Below are 21,997 nucleotides of genomic sequence, written 5' to 3'. Positions count from 1 at the left end.
AAAACAAAACAAACAAACAAAATCCCAAAATGTGAACATGCACTGACGCACTGATGGAAAGATTCTTCCCCTAAACTGTTTGTTTTTTAGATCGAGGGCAGGATTCAGATCTGGGGCCATCTCTTAGGTAGGTCCCCCCCGAGAATGGACCAGCAGGATGGAGACAGGTCTGGAAAGCATATCAAAGGAGGAGAGGAAGATTTGGTGACGAGAAGAGAGAGAGGAGGGGCGTCGTGTGGGTTCTCTAAGTTTCAGCAGTGCTATCATGGAGAAGATGGGTGATTGATTCTAACCCAGAACCAAGATGGGTAAGAAGGTAATGGGACGTAGATTTCGGTTCCGCCTAGAAACTGTTAATACTTAGGGCCGCCCCACAGCGTATGCGGCTACCCTGTAAGTAGCAAGCTCCCGTCACAAGAGTCCTTCCAGCAGGAGCGGGATGACCTCCTGCCAGGAACGTGCAGCCAGATTCCTACACTGGGAAGGAAGCCGGGTGAGGTGATTGCCAAATTCTAAGATCCCTCATTACTCTGTATTTACAAAAGTACACCAAGCCCACGCAGGAGGTGCCCATAGCTGGCAGTCTTTCTCTCTCGGCATCTTTCTCTCTCTCTCATGCACACGGAAGGGCTGCCGGCTGGTGTGTGTGCTGTGTGCTCTGGCTCTCTCCCTGCCGCTTCTCTGGTCCTGCCCAACCTTGGCCTTGAAAGCAGGAGCAGACTTTTGGCCCTTATTCTTCCACATCAAAGTGTGAGCACCAATTCCCCATTTTGGGGTCCATAAATTCAAAAGTGGCCAAGAGTGGAGTGTGGTCAAAAAGAGATGTCAGTTAATGCTTTCTCTGTGGCTTATGCCTCCAGGTGCAAATGACTGGCCCAATGAACGAGATGAGGGCATTTCCCCCAACCCGCCCCCGCCCCATCTCTTCCCACTCTGAAGCGTACAGCCAGGATTTCTAACTCTTCTCTAACGTCCATCCTCATTGACTCCTAGAGATTGGGGGCAGATCACAGACCATTAGAGGTGACCCTCACAGGCTTGTGCCTTCTCCGGAGTGCACTGGAATTCCCCCAGCAGAGAGTGGAAGAAAACTGAGCATCAGTCTAGACCAAGCTCATCCCACTTTGGAATGCCAGAGACGTGAGTCACTAAGCCCTGGGGCCCAGCTGATGAATCTCACTCAATGAGCTAACTGTGTTTCCAGTGGATTCCTCCGTCTGCTTGGGGCATCCCCAGGGGCTCTTTGACACTTCACGGATTCAGTTCCAAAGAAGGGAGGAAGCCCATCTCCTTCATAGGAATGACCCCACGAAGGGAGAGTTCACAGGTTTGGCCCCGAGCTACCTGTTGGCGGGCAGCCAGAGCCCTGGGCAGGTCCATTCTCTTTACAAAAATGAGCTGCTTGAATTCCGTCCCTTCCGGCTATGACCTGTCCGTAATCCAGAGTGGCGATGGTTTCTCCATCAAAACGACACAGCATGCACTCATCATTTACAAGGGAGTTTTAAGTGTTCTGGAGAGGAAGAAACTCAGATGATTTCTGTCAAAGTGCTTAGCAGGCTATAAAGTGCTTCGTTAGGTTAGCGACCACCCCTGCCCCCCCCCCCGCCTCCTCCCCCTCCCCGGTCCACCACCTCTGGTCACAGCATCCAGAAAATTCGCCAGGGGGAGTTGCAGTTCTCTGGTCTTCAGACACAGACTGTATGCAGTCACATCTTGCTAGGGAGCCTGTCTTAGACTCCAAAGTGGAAGGCAGGACGCCTGAGTTCTGGTCTGGTGGAGCCTGAGATTTGCAGCTCTGCGTCTGGAGTGCCTGACCCTTCATGGGTCTCTGGGCTGCAAAAGCGGTGTTTTCATAAGGCAAACGAGTCAGAGGCCAGCCCTCAAAACCTTCTCAAAAAGAGGCAAGCAGGACCAAGGTCTGCCATGCAGAATACTATTGCTTCTGAGCAAACGGATCCTTTTTAAACCTAGGAAACAGAGCCCCAGCTAAACCTCCCAGGGTTTCAGAGGCTCTTAACTCGAGAGGCTTTGTTTCCTGTCTGTGGCAGTGGATAAGCTGGAAAAAGCATTAGATAAGAAGAGATTGCAAATCCAGATGCCCTCCTGAGTCAACCTCTCCACACTGGCTATTGTGCACATTGCTAACTCATGTGTCCTAGAAGGGCTCAGGGCTGAAGCCATGTGTTGTGAGATCAGGGAACATACAGATCTTTTCCTTTTCTTCACCCCCTCATGCCGCCTTCTTCTGTACGCATTTTTTAAAGGCTCTCTTGCAAAGGCAGTTAGGTTATCGGGACTGATTGGAAACCCCCGGGCTGTGAGATTTAGGGGGGCCCATCCCTCGAGTGGCCCCCAAGCCTCAGTTTCTCCTTGTGACAGCAGGGACCCCGAGGTCTGGAGAGGCCCCTGGAGGGACAAGGAAGCCAGAGCTGGGAGAATCTGGTACGCCTACCCTCCACACTCTCACATTCTTCTGGAAGGGCAAGGAGACCTGAAAAAGCTCTTTCTTCTCTTAACCACGGGAACTGAGGCTGGCGTGAATTCTTAAAATTCCAGGAGCCCAGGTTTGTTATTAGTCACCCTCAGCTGCCGGAATGCTTCCAGGTCTCCCTGCAGCAGCAGCAGCCTTATCTCACCAGCATCTGGAGCCTCTAGGAAGGTCTGAGAACTTCCCAGCTGAAAGTTGCCCCCTGCCCCCGCTCCCCCCCCCTCCCACCAGAAGGGGGGTGCAATGGCTTACACTGGGTGGTTTAGGAAAGAAAGGGGGTCTGTCCTCATCTTTGTCCAATTTCGAGTGCAGGAGCCCCTCCAAGCTTCAGTATAGTCCTGTTTCCCCTGATGGCTGCAGGATAGCTGGATGGCCTCCCTCTGCGGCAGGAGGAGAAGTGGGAGCAAGCGGGCAGTTTGTGTCAGACACTCCCAACGAGGGACTGAAAAGCTACGGTGGAAGCCCACGGCCTCTGAATCCCTAGTCTCGCTGCCCCATTGAGCAGGACCGTTCAGATATAGCTGGGTTGGGTTTTGTAGGGCAAAAGGATGTACATATAAGATCCTGTCTGGTGCCAACATTCCATGATTCTATTTACTGTGTCTCTATGTGATCGTGGCTTGCCAGCCACCACAAGGAACACAAGAGAAGTAGTTCCAGGGTGACCTATTTTCCCAACTGAAAAATAGGTCAGAGCCTCTGAAAAGCAAAAGGGCATGTGTGCGGATAACAAAACAAAATACTTGAAATTGCGCCCATCCCGACAGACCTGGAACCTGATCCCTGGCGAGGGCGTTGTCTGCACAACTCTTCGAAGAGGATAAATATGATTATAATTTGTGTGTGAAGTGAAATACGCGACATTGTGGTTACCTGTTAGATGAAAGAAACAAGCCGTGTGATAACTTATCTGAGATGAAATCAACGAGTGGACAGGAGGGACTCGAAGTTCGAACGTGTGACTGGGATGGGGAGTTTGTGGCCGTTTGGAAAGGGAGACAAGAGAGGATATGGAAGGGTACATACAGAAGGGATGCAAAATGGGAGAGGTGGGCAGGAGACTCTCACCCCCCAGGCGGGGGATCCATTCTGTGGGGCGATCCCACTCCTGTGGCTCGGATGGGGCTGCCCTGGACCGGAGCCATTCAAATTAGTCACTTCAACCATGCCAGAGGGGTCAGTGCCAAGGAATCCCGCCCCTCGCCCCGCTCCACCCCCCTGAGGCTGGTGCTAAGTTAGCCGGATGCTGGATCTGGTCCTGCATTCATTTGATATGTTTTAACCAAGCACCAGACAGATACCAGGCACTGGGAATAAAGAGATTGATGAAGTGGACAGCCTTGCCTTCCTGGAGATTACAGTCTAATCATGAAGGACAGTTTCACAGATCGTGACTTAGTTACCATGGTGATAATTACCCCCCCCCCAGGCCGTAGTACCCCCAGCTGGGAGTCTGGTCCAGGACCTGGCTGGGCTGTGGCCTCAGCCCCTCTGCTGGCTCAGAGAGACTGGCTGCTGGAGCAGGTGTCCCGCCAGCTTCCTGCAGACTGGAGGGCTTGCTTGTTCCCCAAAGAAGCAGTCTCTGTTACCTACCCCAGTGCTTTCTGGTTGGAAAATGAAATACAGAGCATTCGGTTTTCCAGCAACCCTGTAAGGCTCTTGATTTATAGGAGGAGGGCCTGGACAGAGTGCTGGTTTTTTCCTCTGGTGGCTCAGAATGACCTCAGCTCTCCACACCACCCCCACCCGACTGGTGGCCATCCCGCAGAGCTGAGCCATCACGGCAATGCCTTCTCTCTTCCCCTTCATCATCTGACCTGGTGGAAGTCCCTGGATAGAGAATGTGTCTTCTTACTTGGCTCCTTACTCTGTGAATTTCTGATTCGATCATCAAAAGGAGATAATTACAGGGGCGCCTGGGTGGCTCAGTCCGTTAAGCGTCTGCCTTCGGCTGAGGTCATGACCCCAGGGTTCTGGGATTAAGCCCCGCATCGGGTTCCCTGCCCATCGGGAAGCCTGCTTCTCGCTCTTCCTTTGCCTGCTGCTCCCCCTGCTTTGTGCTCTTTCTCTCTGTCAAATAAATAGTAAGATCTTTAAGGGAAAAAAAAAAGGGTATCTACAGTGTGGCCAGATTCTTCAAATACAGCATGCCTCATGCTGTTTATGGAGAATACCCACTTAGCTAAATCATCTAGATATGTACTGAGGGTCAGATCAGCTTTTAATTCAGCCCAGAAACTTCCTTAGTATCAGGTTTTGAGAGGTGAGGGAGGGTGTTAATAGCCAGGATGACAAGGGTGCGCATGGAGAGAGTGTAGACATCCTACTTGTCCATCCATAGGTCACACACGTAGTGTTTATGCTCTGAAGAGAAACAAGTGCTGCCTGGTGGTTTATTTTGCATTAAACAAAGAATAAAGGGGGTCTTTATTACACTTTTAGCTTGGGAGCTCAATGTTCAGCTAAGATGAATTCCTGTGATCGGAGTTTTAAAAACCATTATTGGTTCCTTCCAAAAATGTTTGAGGACCCACTATGTGTCGTGTCTGGGATTAGGGGCCATGAGTGAGACAGAAATGAATAAGGCACCGTCCTGCCCTCAGGAACTCACAGTTCTGAGCTGGCAAAAACACATTGGAAAGATAAATAATCAGAGTGCAAGATGGTCAGGCTAAGTCAAAGACTAACTGAGCAACTCAGAAAGCAAATGTGCAGGGCACCTGGGTGGCTTAGTGAGTTAAGCCTTCGGCTCAGGTCATGGTCTCAGTGTCCTGGGATCGAGCCCCTCATCGGACTCTCTGCTTAGCGGGGAGCCTGCTTCCCCCTTTCTCTCTGCCTGCCTCTCTGCTTGCTTGTGATCTCTCTGTCAAATAAATAAACAAAATCTTAAAAAAAGAAAACAAAAGCAAATGTGTGGGGAATAAAGAAATCCAATCTCTGTGGACCAGATAGTGGGGGAGGGGAGCTTCGTCGGGGAGATGGTGCTGTCTGTATCCTGTCAGGAGTGCAGCAAGAGACTGGTATGTCGGGTTGGCCCGTGTGGCCCAGGGCCCCACACAGTGCCAGGAGCATTTAACAGACACGTTCAAATGCATGAATGAGATTGTCCCTGCAGTCAGTAGGACTCAGAGAGAAGGAAGAGGGAATTCCTGTGAGTTTCAATGCTGGGCTTTAAGGAGTGATGTCTGTGGCAGTGAGAGAAGGTCGCTGGCTGGACAAAGGGAAGGGAGGGTGTGGTATGGATCAGACCTGGGCGCCTAAGGCCTGGGGAGCCATGGGAAGGTTTGGAGCAAGACATGACTACACGCAGTGGGCAAGCTGGTGTGAGAGGTGGACTGGGTCCGCAAATCCTCCACACCAGGGAGACACTCAGCCTGTGTGAAGTGAGAGTTCCAGTCATTTCATTCCCGAGGTTCCCCCGTTGCCACCTGTCTGGCAGATGGAGATGGGATTGGGGCAGCGATGGGAGACTTGAGGAGGGGAAGGTGGACACAGCTGAATAAAGGCAGCTGAGGGCTTAGAGAGCAGGATTCAGAGAGCTGTTAGCAGTAGGGGGCTGGGGTTGGTAAGCCAGCAGAGGTTGAACCAGCCGTGCACTCTCGTCGGAATGACCGCGTGCTCGAGTAGCTCACCACTGCCATCCTCCGTCCTCCACACCTCTCCCGGGATGCCTTCTCAGGTGGGCAGGCCTGGGCTGATGTTCAAGGACAGCTTCTAAAGCAGAGGGAAGGAAGATAATTGGGCCAAGATGGGGCCCTTACCAACATGCCTCCCGGGACGGGGGTGCTTCGTACTCAAATTACGATGTCCTCATAGGCTGTCTTTCTTGAAGGCCTTGCCTTTCCTCCCCTGGTATCTCTACCTGATGCAATCTTCAACGAGGCTTTCAAAATTGGTGATTTTTCCTCCTTGGCGACAGCCCCAGACTGTCACATTGTGGAATTTTTGCAAGTCATTCACAGACACTGCAAATGTGGAATGTCGTGCAGACACAAGCCTGGGAGTCCAGGCGTGGTGCTCTTGTGTCAGCCTTTCTTTCCACCAGCCCCTCTGGCTGAAGCAAGGCAGGGCCTCACCTCCCTGCACCTTGATTTGCCCTTTTGGAACTAGCTGGTCCTCACTCCCAGGGCTGGAGCCATGCCGGGGACGAGATGAGTTCTGAGTAGGACGAGTCTAGAAGGTTCTGTGAATTCCTTGGAGGGAGGCCTTGTTGGAGATCTGGGTGAACTCTTATATCTGGCAAGAGAGACAGCATTCAAACTTTAATTGTAATCTGAAAAATGTGCCAGATGCTCTTCGAGCTTCTGGGCTATTGGTCTTAATGTATAACCAGCACGTCTAGAGAGCCCTTTGTTAGAAAAGAAAGAAAAATGTGTCTGTGTTTCAGTGTTTCACATCTTCTCTTCTCTTTTGGAGTTGAACTTATGAGAAAAAAAAAAATCTAACCCTTGTGGTTATGGAAGAGATTCCACGGCGGTGAAGTAAGGAGGGAAGTTCTGTGTGTCTGTGTGTGTTTTCCTGTACATAGCGGCCTAAGGGAGCTCATTAGCTAGCAGGGAGCTCTGAATGTGCACCAGGATGGGTTTCCCTGCTACCCCCTGGCCCAAGTCCAAGAGCAGCTGGGAGGCAGGTCTCCCCTCACGTACACTCTGGTCTGACTCAGGGCTTCTCGCACCAGAGCCCCAAGGGGACCATCCAGAAGGCCGAACCCCTGACCCTGCCCTGTGTGGGTCAACTCAGTACCTCGCACTGGACAGGGTGTGAGTGGGAGGGTAGAGACCAGCAGTCCAAGGCTGGAGCACAGGCTTGGAGTTTGAACTCAGTGTTCACCCTTGTTTACCTACTTACTGGCTGTGTGCATTTGGAGAAGTTGTGAAACCTCACCAAATTTTCTCATTTTCCATCTGGAACATGGGCGTACCATCGGCTTGCTCGTGGGCTGTCATGCGAATAGAGCGAGCCCAGAACCCGCCCTGTAATGAATCTGTTGGTGTTTGATAAGTGAGGGCCCATGCGGGTTTTGTTATTCAGAGAAGAGACAGGGCCTAGTGTTTGGGGCCAGAGGGAGGAAGCCTTCAAAGTCCATCAAGTGGGGAGAGAGTGTATTTTCTTGAATGAGTGAACGAATAAATGAATAAATGAATGACTGAGGTGAATCTGAGCCTGACGGAATGAGAAAGCAATGCTTCCATGAGAAGAGAGAAGACATTCCGTTTTGAAGGAACGATCCTGACCACTTTTCTAAGGCTTTGGAGAGAACAAGTCCCTCTAGACCTCTCCTGCACTGCACAGGTGCACAGACAGACTCACACTCCCACGTGCAGACACACAGACCCACACAGACACCATATCACACACACACAGAGGCAGTGAGTCGGTGGAAGAACAAGGACAAGGACGCTTTGCTCTAGCAACATTCTCTCTCTAAACCTCACTTCCCACATCCTTGAGCCCACCTGGCTCCCCCACGTCACTGTCACATTTCTGCGGAAGAGATGCCACCTTGCACCGAGACAAGGGAACGTGGGTGGGTCTGCTGTGTCCCCTGTCCCACGCTGGTAGCTGGGGTACCGAGGGTCACTTTCACATCTCTGCTCAGTGAGCCTACACTGCTGCCCCATGGCAGCTGGCAGGGGGTGGGGGGTGGGGAGTTGCGTAGTGGGAGGAGGGTCGGAATTTAATAAAGGGGAGAAGGATCAGAATTTAATTAAGGTGGCCCCAGCCGCCTGCCCCGTGTAGTCCCAGGGCGGGTGCCTCAGCAGGAACTTTCCTTCTGGCCATTCTAGCCCCGCCTCCTAGGGTGGGAAGAGACAGGAGGGGGCTGGTGCACAGGCAGGTCTGGAGCTCAGACCCTTTCTTGGCTCACCCCTGTCCCACGTGTCTTGGTGGCACAGGTCCCGTGGCCTGAATGGAGGCTGTAAATGATCCAGGATCTAAGTTGGCAAACACTGTCCTGCCCCTGGCGCTTTCCTTCTCTGCGTGGAAGGGAACCAGAGCCAAATGCCATCACTCCCAGCCCACAGACTTTCCACTGCCTTGCGGGGCTGCTGAAGCGGGGCCTGGCTTTACACCCTGAAGCTGGAGTGAGGAGACGTGAATCCCAGGGCACCCAAATAATGGTTCTGTTCAAGCTCATGGTTCATTTGCATTCTGGCTGGACAGGGGCTCAGGCACTTGGGTTGCCAGGATCTTGTGCTGGGCGGCCCCCTGCCTCTCTCCCTGGCCGGGCTCAGAGGGCTCCTCACCCTGCGCTCCCTGCTTCCAGGTGGTTCTCGGGAGTAATTAGAGTCAGGCAGTTCTCTTACCTGGAAGACAGGATGGCAAGAGCTCCGAACCACCCTCTTCTGTTCGTTGAGGATTACGTAAGAGAATGCACATAGAACTCTCCTTGTGGGTCTCACAGGTGGACACAGATGTTATTATATTGCAGTTAACCAGACCTGAGTATAGTTTTGGGGCTGGGGACCGTGAAGGGACTGGAGGCACAGGGCGCGTCAGTCATGACCGGCTGTGGCCACCTCCCTAAGTAATCTGGGCTTTATTATATAGTCAAGAGACAAGATCACTCTTTTAGAAAGACCTCTGGTGGCTGGCCCTGTAGCCATCTCTGGTGGAAGAGGGAGATGGAGGCAGGGACCCAGGGAGCCTTGCAAGAGCTGGTAGTGGTCCCATAGGACAGGGGCAGAAATTGGAGGGGCTGGAACAGAGAGATTCAGGAGGGAGCTCCTGTAGTGTTTGGGGACAGATTGGGTGAGCATAGGAACTACTAACTCCGGGTAACCCCCCATTCCTTTCATCCAGCTTGCCCTCCCCCAGGCCCCTGTCCTTCTATCAAATCCTTGGGCCTCTGGGATAGGCATGAGGCAGGGACCTTGCAGCTCAGTGCCAATTTTACTGAAAGCTTAGTGGGGAGACCCACACGTACAGGCACACATGCGCGCACAGACATGCTTTGGAGTAAAATACAACATACAAAATCCCAATTGTTTTTAATATATAACTTGAGAATTCAAAGAGAACACGTTTTCTGTTCCACATTTATTTTGAGAACCCACGGATGGAGGCTGCCGCGTTGTGCTGTCTGGGCTTTTTGGAGGCTGTAGGAGAAGCTGCTGGGGTCCTGGGGGCCTCTTCTCTGACTGCTCCTGGGCCCCGCCTGCCATCCCTCCACCCCGCCCCCACCCCCACCGCCCTGCAGGACCTGAGGCCAGAGGGCCCTGCCGACCGCCACCTCTCCGTGGCCAGACCAGGCAAGTAACTCCTCTGCTTCTGTGCCTTGTCCCTTCCAGAACCTAAACATCCAGGTGGAGGACATCCGGATCCGAGCCATCCTGTCGGCCTACCGCAGGCGCATGCCTGTGACAGAGGGCTATGTGGAGGTGAAGGACGGAAAGACCTGGAAGCAGATCTGCGACAAGCACTGGACAGCCAAGAATTCCCGAGTGGTCTGTGGCATGTTCGGCTTCCCCGGGGAGAAGACGTACAACACCAAAGTGTACAAGTAAGGGCACCCCCCCACACACACACAAAGGAGAGTCCTTCCTGCCGTACGTCGTGGCAGGCCAACCCGTGACCCTCCGCCAAGCCTGCCCTTGAGAAACTCCTGTCCTGTGGGAGACACATACCCCCCCAAAGTGTGATGAAGGTCGGTGAGAGCAGAGATGAAGTTCAAGGTGCTCGAGCCTGGAGAAATCCCGCCAGTCGGGATAGACGGTCCTCACAGTGACAACAGGGGTTGAACGAGGACAGTACTAGCCGGGCCAGGAGCGGGGCAATGCCAGCTTCAGGGGACATGTCCACTTTTCCTCAGCAAGTGATTATTGAGAGGATAATCTGGGCCTTTCAGCAACTGTCAGGAAATTAAAAAATGGTTGATTTGACTCAGTTACACCCATCCTGGTTAAACCTTACAGTGCTGGTATGGTTTCCAAAGTTAGCATCTCCCTGGGGGGCAGAGAGGTGAGATACCAAGGAGACTCAGAGTAACCTGCCCCGAGGGGTGTCCTGTGAAGGGATTCGGCCCCCTGACAGGCTTGCCACTGGAGTACCTTGGTTGACAGTGGGGTCTTCCTCATTATTAATGAGGTCTGTTTATTACTAATGGTAATGACGGTCTGTTTCTGACCATCTGTGGGATGGGCTCTGCTCCTAGCCTCGAACCCTCACAGCACCAGGAAGTAGGGGGCTGTTTCCGGGTCAAAAAAAGTAGGAACTAAGGTCCGAACACAGGTCTCCAGCTTCCGGGTCTGCCCTCCTAGAGAGTGTGGACTCACAACACTGCCTCTCTCCTTTCAAACCAAGGGCAGGGAATTTCGAAGTCACAAGACGTGGGTTCCAAGCCAAGCTCTACTTCCAGATCCCTGGGGTCAGGGCGGGCTGCATCACTCCGTGGGCTTGGCCCCGCGCCTTTGGTTGGAGCCCCAGTCGGCCACTGGGGTGAGCGTGGGCAGCCAGGAAGGCTCACAACACCCCTGTGGATGATTGCAGTGTCGATTCCCACCCTCCGCCCCCCACCCCGCCCCCCGCAAGCCAAGATAAGGCCCAGAGCTTCCTGGTAGCCCAGGGCAGCTGGGAGGCGGAGTGGTCTCAGGCCTCTGAGTCTCTGGCCAGCTCCCGACAGCTGGTCAGCTCCTTCCCTGGGGACACCTTCTCAGCTTTTCCGACCCACTGGAGCCAAGAAAAGCAAACCCCTCCCCTGGCTGGCCCCACCACAGCCCCCAGCCCAGTCCTAGTGGGAAGGCTGCCATCAGACCAAGGCCAGGCTGCACATGCCTTGTACAGAGAGCATTTGAAAGCCGTCTCCCTAGCTGAGGATGGTCCTGAGTCCCCTTCCTGCTTTCGAGGAGGGGTCTCAGATCTGCGTTTGGCGGCTGTGCCCCAAGCGATCCTCTCAAGGGCCTGGTTGGAAGCTGTCTTCTCGCTCCTCCCACCCCTGTGTCTGGCTTCCCTGTTCAAACTGGGACAGGAAGAGGCCCCAAGGGCTGGGAGGCATCCAAGGCCACAGCGGAGGGTGGTGTTCTCAGCCAAGTTGGGAGATGATTAAGGACGCTGCTGATTCCCGACCCTAGCCAGAGAGGGCAGGAGGGCGGGCACTAAAGCTTGTAGCCGTGTTTCCTGTTAGCCTCTGAGACTCAGCGGACAGCTGGGTCCCCAGACAGAAAGGCACACTGGGAAGTTTCTGCCTCAGTGGTGCTGTTGGGACCGTGATGGCAGCTGGCTAGAGGAAGCTGTTAGTGACGAACGGGGACTCCCAGGGCATGCAGCAGCCTCAGACATCACCTGGTCCGAGTCCTCAGTCCACAGAGAAGGAGATGCAGGCCTGCAGATCAGGGCACTGGGGGTTACAGAGTCCAGGACACTGGGGAGTCCAGGTGTGTTCTCCACACAGCTATTGCCCCCTCCAGCCCCAGGCTCCTGCTCTACTCGACCCCAAAGGCAGGGCCTGGCTACAGGGCACAGGGCCCCACCACGGGGGGCGGCTGTTTAGTCTAGGAGCTGGGCAGGGCTGGCCTAGGGACAGGGGTCTGGGAGCTGTGCTGAGAGGCTATGGACAGCAGAGGCCTAGGAGCCGAGTGAGGGTCACCCTGCATGGTCCCCGAGTCTGCGCCTTCCAGCAGCCTCCTTCCCCAGCCCTTGCCGCAGCCTGTCCCTGTCCCTGCTGTTGCTGACGTGCGTCAGTTCCAGGGACGCCCTTCACCCTGGGAAGAAAATCGTTCTCAAAGTGATTCTGTCTAGAGTGGGGTTAGCCATCTCCACTCGGTCCGAAGAAGCTTTGCAGCCTTAGACATTTACCTGGGCGGTGCCTGAGGCCTCGCCCCCTTTGCTCTGTCTGCCAGCTGGTGTGTTTGGTGGCCAGAGAGGGGCCTCGGTCATCCCCAGGGCCAGGGCCACAGCTCTTCATCAGAGCCTCCCAGCTCGCCACCCTCTGCCCTCCAGGTGGTTCCTGCAGGTCCCTCAGAGTCCTTGTGCCCTCTGGGTCGCCCGGAGTGGAGTCAGCTGCTTTGCCATTAGCGGACTTTTGCTCCGGCCCCGGGGAACCATGAATGCTCCTTGAAGCTAATCAGACTGAAGCTTCAAGGCCCTTTCTTGGAGCCAGGAGCATTTTGTGATCTTTTTTTTTTTTTTTCTTAGAGCAGGACCCCAGTGTTGACGCTAATTTATTGATATGAGCTCACGAAGCTGAGATTCTGCCTCTAATGTTGCCTCTCAGGAGTTAGGAAAAACTTTAACAATATGGTTAGTTGGCTGAGACTAGGGCCAAAATTTGGCCCACGGTGAGCGAAAGGGACATGCCAGCTCTCCTTGATTTCACGCAAAGGAAGGGATTCAAAGACTTACAGAGACTGAAACATTGGAGTGCACTTGTCATCTGAGCTCTCACCCACCCTGGGAGGGTCCAGAAGACACGCTTGCCCTAGGACTGAGGAATAAATCTGTGTGGGAAACCCTGGCGTTCTTAAGAACTCCCGGAGAGCTCTTCTCTACAGGCCATACCTCCCCATAACTGCGGAGTGGGGCTGCATGTGACTGGATCCCAGGGCAGAAGGGCCGGGGGACAGCACTCAGCCTCCCAAGGCCAGGTGAGCGTGGTTCCCGAATGACAGCATCTTGACCCCTACAGACCCATGGTGTGGGCTGGTTGGTCATGGTGTTCCTAGAAGCAATGGATAGGAAGCCTACCGAATTCTTACTCGTTCTAGGTGACAGAAACTCTAGGAGAGAGAAGAAAAATCAAACATGAGTCATAAAAACAGAGAGTTGCACCCCTCCCCAAAGTCCCAGACCTGAGCCAGCTTACACGCAGGACCCCTTGAGTGAAGGGGAGGCCAGGTTCCCTTGAAGAAGGACCCCAGCTAATCAATTACCCAGCCTTCCCCAAAGGGACCAATGGCCTCTTACCAAAGGGTGCACCGGGGAAGGGGAAATAACCAGAATTTTAGCAGGACTAGACACAGGCTCTGAACGACACTGCTTCCAGTAGACCCACTGGTCACTTTGGCTCTCCAGTAAGAGGAGGGGCTCCTGAAGGTCAGGTGATTAATGGAGTTTTAGCTCAGGCCCATCTCACAGTGGGCCCAGTGGGTCCCCGAGCCCATCTTGTGGTTATTTCCCAAATTCTGGAATTCATCCTTGGAACAGGCATACACAGTAGCTGGCAGGATCCCTAACAAAATCTCGCTTTTCCCTTGGCTGGGGAAGAGCCAGGAGGACTTTTCATTTTCGGGCGCAACAACCCCGCCGAGGGTTCATAGGCCTAGACACCCCTTTCTCCAGCAGGCTGCCCCCCGGGGCCCAAAGCTGCCCCTCACTCCAGTCACCCTCCAAACAGGAGACCTGGCCCGGGCTGTCCTCCCCAGGACTTGCCTCATGTCTGCACCCCACCCCCAACCCGGGACCTGGCCCTGGAGCTGGTGACTCACTGAGTGACTGAGTGGGGGAGGGGGGACCGCTGCCGGGTGTAGTGGAGGCCTGTGCATTCCTGTGAGCTGATGTGAGAGAGAAGCAGGGCCTGCCTGGGAAAGACCAGAGCAGATCTGTGTTTGCTGTAGGCCCTGCAGTCTACACTGAGCTCAGTACATCTCTTGCTGGGTGAGGGCGCTGTTCACTGAACCCTGGAAGCAAGAGGATGTTTTAGGCCTTGCTCAGCTGGTCTCCCCCGAGTGGGTTTGCTCACCTAACATGGAGGTGGCCAGAGGAACAAGCGGGAGACAGCCCTCAAGGGTGGTCTCCAGTCCGAGGTAGGGGTGTCATGGGGAACGAGCTGGAGGTTGTGATTTCAAAGGCAGCAGCCTCGTGTGCACAAAGTGGGGAGGGGCCACAGTGCTTGGAAATTTCCCAAGAGAGTCCTTTTTTTAAAGATTCTCTGTCGTTGGGCACACAGGTACACTAGAACTATTACCCGTCGAAATTTCGGGTTAAGAAAAAATATTGGCAGTGTCTGTAGGGTTTCACCTTCCTCCGTGTTCACATCCCTTCACTCCTTAACAAAGTGGAAACTCCCAAGGCCTCCCCTACCAGCAGAAACAGGACCCCCTCTTCTGCCCCGCCCTGGTCTGCCCCGCCCTGGGCCAGCCTGCCCTGGGAGGCCCCTCCCCTGGGCAGCCGGCAGCAATGCTGTGGGTCTGTCTGGCTGTGTGTGGTTCTGCCAAGCAGGGACAAGCACACAGACCCCCAGAGAGCTGGGACGGCGTTGAGAGGACCGAGGACGCCCTGTGACACCTTCCTTTGCAAATCTCACCGTCATTCAGAGCCTAGCTCAAATCCTGCTCCTCCCTGAGAACGTGTCTCAGGACGGCAACCCTGGGGAGCCCTACCGTCTCGTATCGCCGTTGTTTCTCCTTTAACGAGATAGTTGCCGGTGCTTTTACAGACACAGACGAAGCCCTTCCTGTGTGTGGTTTTAATTGCTTCACAGGTGGTATAAGCAGTCTTACCAAGGAGATCCCATTCCCTTCTCATGTGGAGAGGGGGAACCTGAGGCACGGTTACCTTTCTGTTGACCAGTTCCTTATTTATCGGTTGGTTATTGTTTTAGAAAACACTTTGGCTCACCTTAACCTTTATTCTGCCTTCCAGAAACACATAAAAAGGAATACTTTACGCATAATACAGGCTAAGACCTTCCCTTAGGCAATGCTCCATGGACACCATCAGCCTCACTGGCTCCCATGTGAATATTTGATAAGGTCCGTGGCTGACTTTCATGACCATTTTCATTTCCAACAAGTTATGCTTTGATTCAGCCCATGGGGTGATTTAAGACTATTCTCGTTGGTTGCTTCTAATTGGATCCACACCTTTGATCTTGTGTGTCACTGGGAGAGAGTTTAACATTCAGCTCGTTCTGCTCGTTGACACAAGCAAGAAACCCCAACCGACTGTGTGGAAATTTTCTGAAGCGTTTAGGTGAGCAACCATTCTGGTTTGCCTGGGACTGAGGATTTCCTGGGACCGGGGATCTTACCTCATTTAAATCCCTGCGTTTTGTGTTTATAGGCTTTAGTGTTATCTCGCTCCTGAGTCTCTCCTCTCCTAGCACCTAGGCTACCTGGGGGAAGGAGGCCATATCCGCCCTTCCAGGTCCTGCTCCCCAGCGCCCAGCATGGTGTCCCGCACGGCTGAGGTGCTCAGCGAGTGCTCTATCACTCATCGAGGCTGAGGTCCAGGTGCATGGACTGTGGCCCGTTTCATTCCCCACCAGATCCCCAGAAGCCAGCATAGCAGCTGGCCCTGTGTCCCCATTCCCCAGTCGTGGAAGGAACGAGGTGGGGGTGGGTGCTATGATGCCCTGGTCAGCCGGCCCGTCTCGCCCCCCGCAGGATGTTTGCCGCCCGGAAGAAACAGCGCTACTGGCCGTTCTCCATGGACTGCACGGGCACGGAGGCCCACATCTCCAGCTGCAAGCTCGGCCCGCAGGTGTTGCTGGACCCAGTGAAGAATGTCACCTGTGAGAATGGGCTGCCGGCTGTGGTGAGCTGTGTGCCTGGCCAGGTCTTCAGCCCTGACGGGCCCTCGAGATTCCGGAAAGCCTACAAGCCAGAGGTGAGGACACGGCCAGAGGTCTGGCTCCTTGAGGGGGGGGGGCGGGATGTAGGCCAGGGAGCGGAGGACCCCCCCACCCAGGAAAGAATGAGGAATGCTGGCCCCAGCTCAGACCACTTGCCTACAGGGTAGGAATGTAGTGGGACCCCTGTCCGGGCCGGCCTCGCCCATAGATGCCACCTCTAGAGTGTGATGTGCCGCAGGGCCCCAAATGCTCAGCACCCCTACCTGGCCTTCTACCATTGCTCCTCCACTCTGAGACCAGAATCCTCTACGTGCAGGACAGATACCAAGGAGAGGAAAGCACTTCCTACCCACTGTCACGGGCTCTGTGCGCTGCCTTCTGGCCAGGCTCAAAAGGCAGGGGCAGGGGAGTCCTGCTCAATTCCCAGAGGACAGGAGTGTTGGGGGTGGTGGGAAAGTCAGCATAATTCTCAAAAGCACCTGAACTCTGCTACAAGTGTTTCTGAGCGTGTTTTGTTCTGCAACAGAAAGGATAAAGATTTTTAAAAGTGTTCACCAAGACAGACAAGGAAAATCTGCCATTCATGTCTGTGTCACTCGTAGCCCTCAGTCACCTTCTGAGTGCGCAAGCAGCACCTGTGTGTGCACATACGTGTTCACATATGTGTGTTCATGTGTACGTGTGTTCTCGCATGTGCGTGTGCACACATGTTCACTGTGTGTGTATGAGTGTGTTCAAGATATGTCGGAGTACATCTGCTCACATAAATGACAGCCCTGTTTCGAGTGTCTGGTTTCTTAGGACAGGTGAACTGTCCCCACCATGGCAGTCTAGACACAGTCTCTCAAACAGGGGACGTGCGCTCCTCTATCTTCCCTTGAAAATCATACCCTACCTTTTTTTCTACGTCCACCAAAGGTTCTCTGGGTTGTGCATGTTCTGGAAACTGCTCACAGGGGACTGGGGGGTGGCAATAGCATGGGAGGAGGAGAAGGAGGGTAGGAAGGGTGGCCGCTCATTTATTAAGGAGCGATTCCCCATGCCAGATAAAACCTCCACGCTCACACGGGCAGGTGAGCTCTGACCACGTCACGGGTAATAGGAAGGGGAAAGGCCATGATGGGGATAGACGGTGTTTCAGCTGGATCCAGGCCATGGGACAGGAGGAGCAGCCCCTTCCCAGTCTCAAATACCTCACTCTGAGTCTCTTTCCCTCTCCCTGTCTCTCCCATCTTTCCCCTCTGCCACCTCCTCTCCCCGTCAACATCTAAGGACCTGCTCTTGGGAAGGGGGTGGTAACACTCATCCAAAGGAAAACGGAAGCCTGGGCGGGAGGCAGATAAACCAGTTGGGTGCCGCTTCCCAGGTGGGGGGCAGTGTGTTCGCACAAAAGAAAAAGTCTTCAATGAAAAGAATGAAACGAATACCGTGAGCCCAGCCATCAACCATTTGGAGTGCCTTCCTGACGCTTCCAGCAGCCAACCATCTCCACCGCCTCAGTCTCCCGGGGGCCTCCAAAATACACAGCCCCCCCCAGCACACACATGCAGCCAGGCAACATAGACAGCCCCCTTGACAGTGCCACACCCCTGCCCGCATCCCCCACACACCCTCGCTTGCCCCCTGCCCCTGCCACACGATGTGATGGCCACATCCTTCCTACAGCCTCAGCCTGAGCCTCCAAGCTTTTCTCATGGGTCAGACCCTACTGTTTTGGAATTCCTTTTGCTGTGTGGTTTAAAGCAAAGGAATCAAGTTCATGCCAAAGGAATTTAGAAAAAAAAGGGGGAGTGAGTCTTACATCACATTTTCCCTTGGTTTCTCTCTTTCCTCCGGGCCCAGCTGACTCTGCATGGTCACTGCCAGGCTGGGACGAGGTTCTTGGGCAGTCTGCCTCCATCAGGCTAGAGGAATACAGGGTCTGCCCCCTCATAAATGAGCAGCCACCTCCTGTCCTCCCCCTCCTCTTCCCATGTGTTGCTCCCACCCACAAGCCCATATGATCAGTTTCCAGAACATGGGAGCTACAGCTGCCCAAGCTAGACAGCTTGGGCCGGCTGGTGGGGGAAGGGAGAGGGCACTGCTCCACGGCAAACAGGCTGCAGCCGGCAGAATCTGGTTTGTTCCCTAAAGCTTGTAGGTTCCGGGTGTTTGCACACACCCCTGTGCCTCTTCTCTGGCTAGTGCCTGGCTCAGAGCAGTCCCCATGGTCTGTAAGCCTGGGGGCTATCACTGCGCCCTGCCCTGCCATGGCAGCCACAAGGCACCGCTAGTGGGAGGGAGCCATGTGGCTGAGTGGGAACCTCGGCTAGAGAATGGACATGCAGGTTCTGGTCTGAGCACTGGTGGAAATTGGCTCTTATGCCCATGTGATTAAATAAACCCTGTGTTCCACCCGGTTTCCAAGCTGTCAGTGAGCACTTAGGGGCGTTTAAACCATAAGCACCCAGGAAAAATGTCTAATGGGAAAAAGACAGTCTCTTCAACAAATAGTGTTGGGAAAACTGGACAGCCACATGCAGAAGAATGAAACTGGACCATTTCCTTACACCACAAACAAAAATAGACTCAAAATGGATGAAAGACCTGATGTGAGGCAGGAGTCCATCAAAATCCTTGAGGAGAACACAGGCAGCAACCTCTTCGACCTCAGCCGCAGCAACTTCTTCCTAGGAACAATGCCAAAGGCAAGGGAAGCAAGGGCAAAAATGAACTATTGGGATTTCATCAAGATCAAAAGCTTTTGCACAGCAAAGGAAACAGTTAACAAAACCAAAAGACAACTGACAGAATGGGAGAAGATATTTGCAAATGACATATCAGATAAAGAGCTAGTATCCAAAATCTATAAAGAACTGATCAAACTCAACACCCAAAGAACAAATAATCCAATCAAGAAATGGGCAGAGGACATGAACAGACATTTCTGCAAAGCAGACATCCAGATGGCCAACAGACACATGAAAAAGTGCTCCACATCACTCGGCATCAGGGAGATACAAATCAAAACCACAATGAGATATCACCTCACACCAGTCAGAATGGCTAAAATTAACAAGACAGGAAATGACAGGTGCTGGCGAGGACGCGGAGAAAGGGGAACCCTCCTACACTGTTGGTGGGAATGCAAGCTGGTGCAGCCACTCTGGAAAACAGTATGAAGATTCCTCAAAAAGTTGAAAATAGAGCTACCCTACGACCCAGTAATCACACTACTGGGTATTTACCCTAAAGATTCAAATGTAGGGATCTGAAGGGGCACGGGCACCCCAATGTTTATAGCAGCAATGTCCACAATAGCCAAACTATGGCAAGAACCTAGATGTCCATCAACAGATGAATGGATAAAGAAGATGTGTGTGTGTGTATACGTATACAATACACACAATACACACACAATATACTATACAATACACACACACACACACACATACACTGGAATACTATGCAGCCATCAAAAGAAAGGAAATCTTGCCATTTTCAAGAACATGGATGGAAGTAGAGGGTATTATGCTGAGCGAAATAAGTCAATCAGAGAAAGACAGCTATCATATGATCTTTCTGGTATGAGGAATTTGAGAGGCAGGGTGGGGGGTCATGGGGTGTAGGGAGGGAAAAAATAAAACAAGATAGGACTGGGGAGGGAGTCAAGCCATAAAGACTCTTAATCTCAGGAAACAAACTGAGGGTTGCTGGAGGCGGGTGGTAGGGATGGGGTGGCTGGGGGGGATGGACATTGGGGAGTTTATGTGCTATGGTGAGTGCTGTGAATTGTGTAAGCCTGATGATTCATGGACCTGTACCCCTGGGGCAAATAATATATTCTATGTTAATAAAAAAAAAATAATAAGCTGTAAGCACCCACCCTCTCTGCACACCTAGTGGGGCTGCCTCTTGAAGAGCCAGGCTGATTTGGACCTGGGGTAGAATCAGAGGTAGCGGTAGCAGGAAGTGCAGCGCGAGGACACGCGGCAGGCTCCCCATCCCCGCGCAGTGTCCACTGCCTTAGTCCCCCACCTTCTTGGTTAGGTGCCTGCACAGGCTCAGCTCCTAGCCCAGGCACCTCGCTGCGGAGGGGGGCGGCAGAGAAGAGAGGGTGGATGGGCAGTGCCTGCCTGCAGAACGTGCTTCGGCTTTTGCACTCAGCAGGACCGTGTGTCTCTCCAGCAACCTCTGGTGCGGTTGAGAGGTGGTGCCAACATCGGGGAGGGCCGAGTGGAGGTGCTCAAGAACGGAGAATGGGGCACTGTCTGTGATGACAAGTGGGACCTGGTGTCTGCCAGCGTCGTCTGCAGAGAACTGGGCTTCGGGAGTGCCAAAGAGGCCATCACTGGCTCCCAGCTGGGGCAAGGTAAGGACTGGGGAAACGTTCTGGGGTCTCTCTATGGGGAGCATGGCACAGGGAGCCCAGCCCCAGCAGGCTGGCTTCAGGCTTTTCAGGGTCTTCCTGTTTGGCCTCCTCCCTCCTGCAGCTGCTGCCCTGTTCGAGAATGCCAGGCCTCTCCCAGTAGTCAGAGCTGGAAGGGAACTTAGAACCCCGAACTTCCATTTTATGAATTTGGAAGCTGAGACCCAGAGAAAGAAGTGAGTAACCAAGATCAGACAACATTATTAGCAGCCCATGAAGACTTTAATGGAGGTCTCCTAGCTCGCAACCCAGTGCTCTCCACTGCCCCACCGAGAAAGCTGGAATTCTCAGGCCCTTCCTCTAGGACAGGATCTCAGAATTCCTCTGGCCGTGGCCCACCCCAGGCACACAAGAATCTCAAAAGTCATCTCACTTTCCCACTCTAGCATAGCCCCACAAACATTCTCTCCCTGCCACCAGAGACTGGGAACAGGATGCCCCGCTCTGGATGTCACGTGATGCTAACGAGAAGGGGCCTGGTTCTTATTAAGTGTCCCGAACAAATCTTTCATCTAAGCAGAGAACAAAAGTATAAGAGGCTTTCGAGCAGGTCATTTCATTGAGAACAGTGATGTAAACGTGACATGAGGACATGACAGACAGCTTCCCTTTCTGACAAGGGTGGGGCATCCTGTCCTGTGAGGAGATGTTTCCATACTGCCGGACAAGGGCCATCGCCCCGCAGAGACAGAGAGGAATGTGGTGAGGTCATTGATCACAGGCTGGAGGAAGGAACAGCCCAGTGGACTGGAGAGAGAGTCCTGGAATCAGAGATGCCCTGCTGGGGAGGACCTCAGTTCATCTGATCCAACAGCCGAGGCCTGGAGGCATGAGAGGACAAGCCTTCATAATGAATGGTGGAGAAAATCTGAAACCCGAGTCATTAGCTCTCAGATTTGGGCTTCTCCTGGTATGTCCACCATGGCCCAGTCCTGTGCACATTCAGAATCCCCATTCTGCAATCCCACAAGCTTCCTAAGCATGCACAGAAGGTTAGGGATCTAGGCTGGCCTCTGACGTTGCGTTGTGCCAACTAGAAGCCTCAGTTATACCGCAGGCCAGTCCTCTTCTCCCTAGTCATGGTGAGCTCTTTGGAGCTCCCCTGGATGGCAAATACCCCCACAGTCCAGGCCCCCCATTGGCTGATGTGTTGGTCTGTGCTTTCCCAAGGCCTGCGGGACAAAGCCCACTCATTCTGAGAAACAAATAAGCACTGGATGACATAAGCATTCCATCTATTGTGGGCGTGTGCTATTTGACCTAGTTACTTCACTGCCCAGAGCGGCCGCAGGTTTCCAGGGACCTACCAAACTCTGGAAGAGACCGCTGGCATTTTTGATGCTGTCGTGAAAGAACCACTGGGTGATTTATGATCTGCCACCACTCTGGGCAGGTCAACTCTGGTAGGCAGGAAGGGAAAAGTCCACAGTCAATGTCAAGTCACAGAGCAGATGGAGTCAGTTCAGTCCCGGCTCTGGTCAATGGACTGAGCAACCACACCCATAGTTTGGATGTGAAAGGCAAGGACTAAGAGGCCAGCAGTCTGAGCCCCAGTCCCAGCCTTGCTACCTCCCTGCTCGGTGACCTTGAG

The 21,997-nt window shown here is 53.5% G+C and overlaps 1 protein-coding gene across 3 annotated transcripts in view; it reads left to right on the top strand.

Annotated features, from left to right (window-relative positions):
- Positions 1-21,997, top strand: part of LOXL2 (lysyl oxidase like 2) — an 87,472-nt gene that overhangs the window by 38,084 nt on the left and 27,391 nt on the right. Inside the window, exons 4-6 of one of the 3 annotated variants that reach the window (XM_004763266.3) lie at positions 9,781-9,992; positions 15,811-16,033; positions 20,148-20,349. In XM_004763266.3, coding sequence (XP_004763323.1) covers positions 9,781-9,992; positions 15,811-16,033; positions 20,148-20,349 — 637 coding nt within the window. Of the gene's footprint in view, positions 1-9,780; positions 9,993-15,810; positions 16,034-20,144; positions 20,350-21,997 lie in introns of all 3 variants that reach the window. The other 2 variants (XM_004763265.3, XM_004763267.3) reach the window with 2 other exon arrangements.

Source organism: Mustela putorius, unplaced genomic scaffold (assembly GCF_011764305.1).
Source record: "Mustela putorius furo isolate JIRA1106 unplaced genomic scaffold, ASM1176430v1.1 tig00003937_pilon_pilon_pilon, whole genome shotgun sequence".
Classification (NCBI taxonomy): Eukaryota; Metazoa; Chordata; class Mammalia; order Carnivora; family Mustelidae; genus Mustela; species Mustela putorius.
The sequence above is the reverse complement of the archived record's forward strand: the minus strand, read 5'-3'. Positions and strand labels throughout refer to the sequence as shown.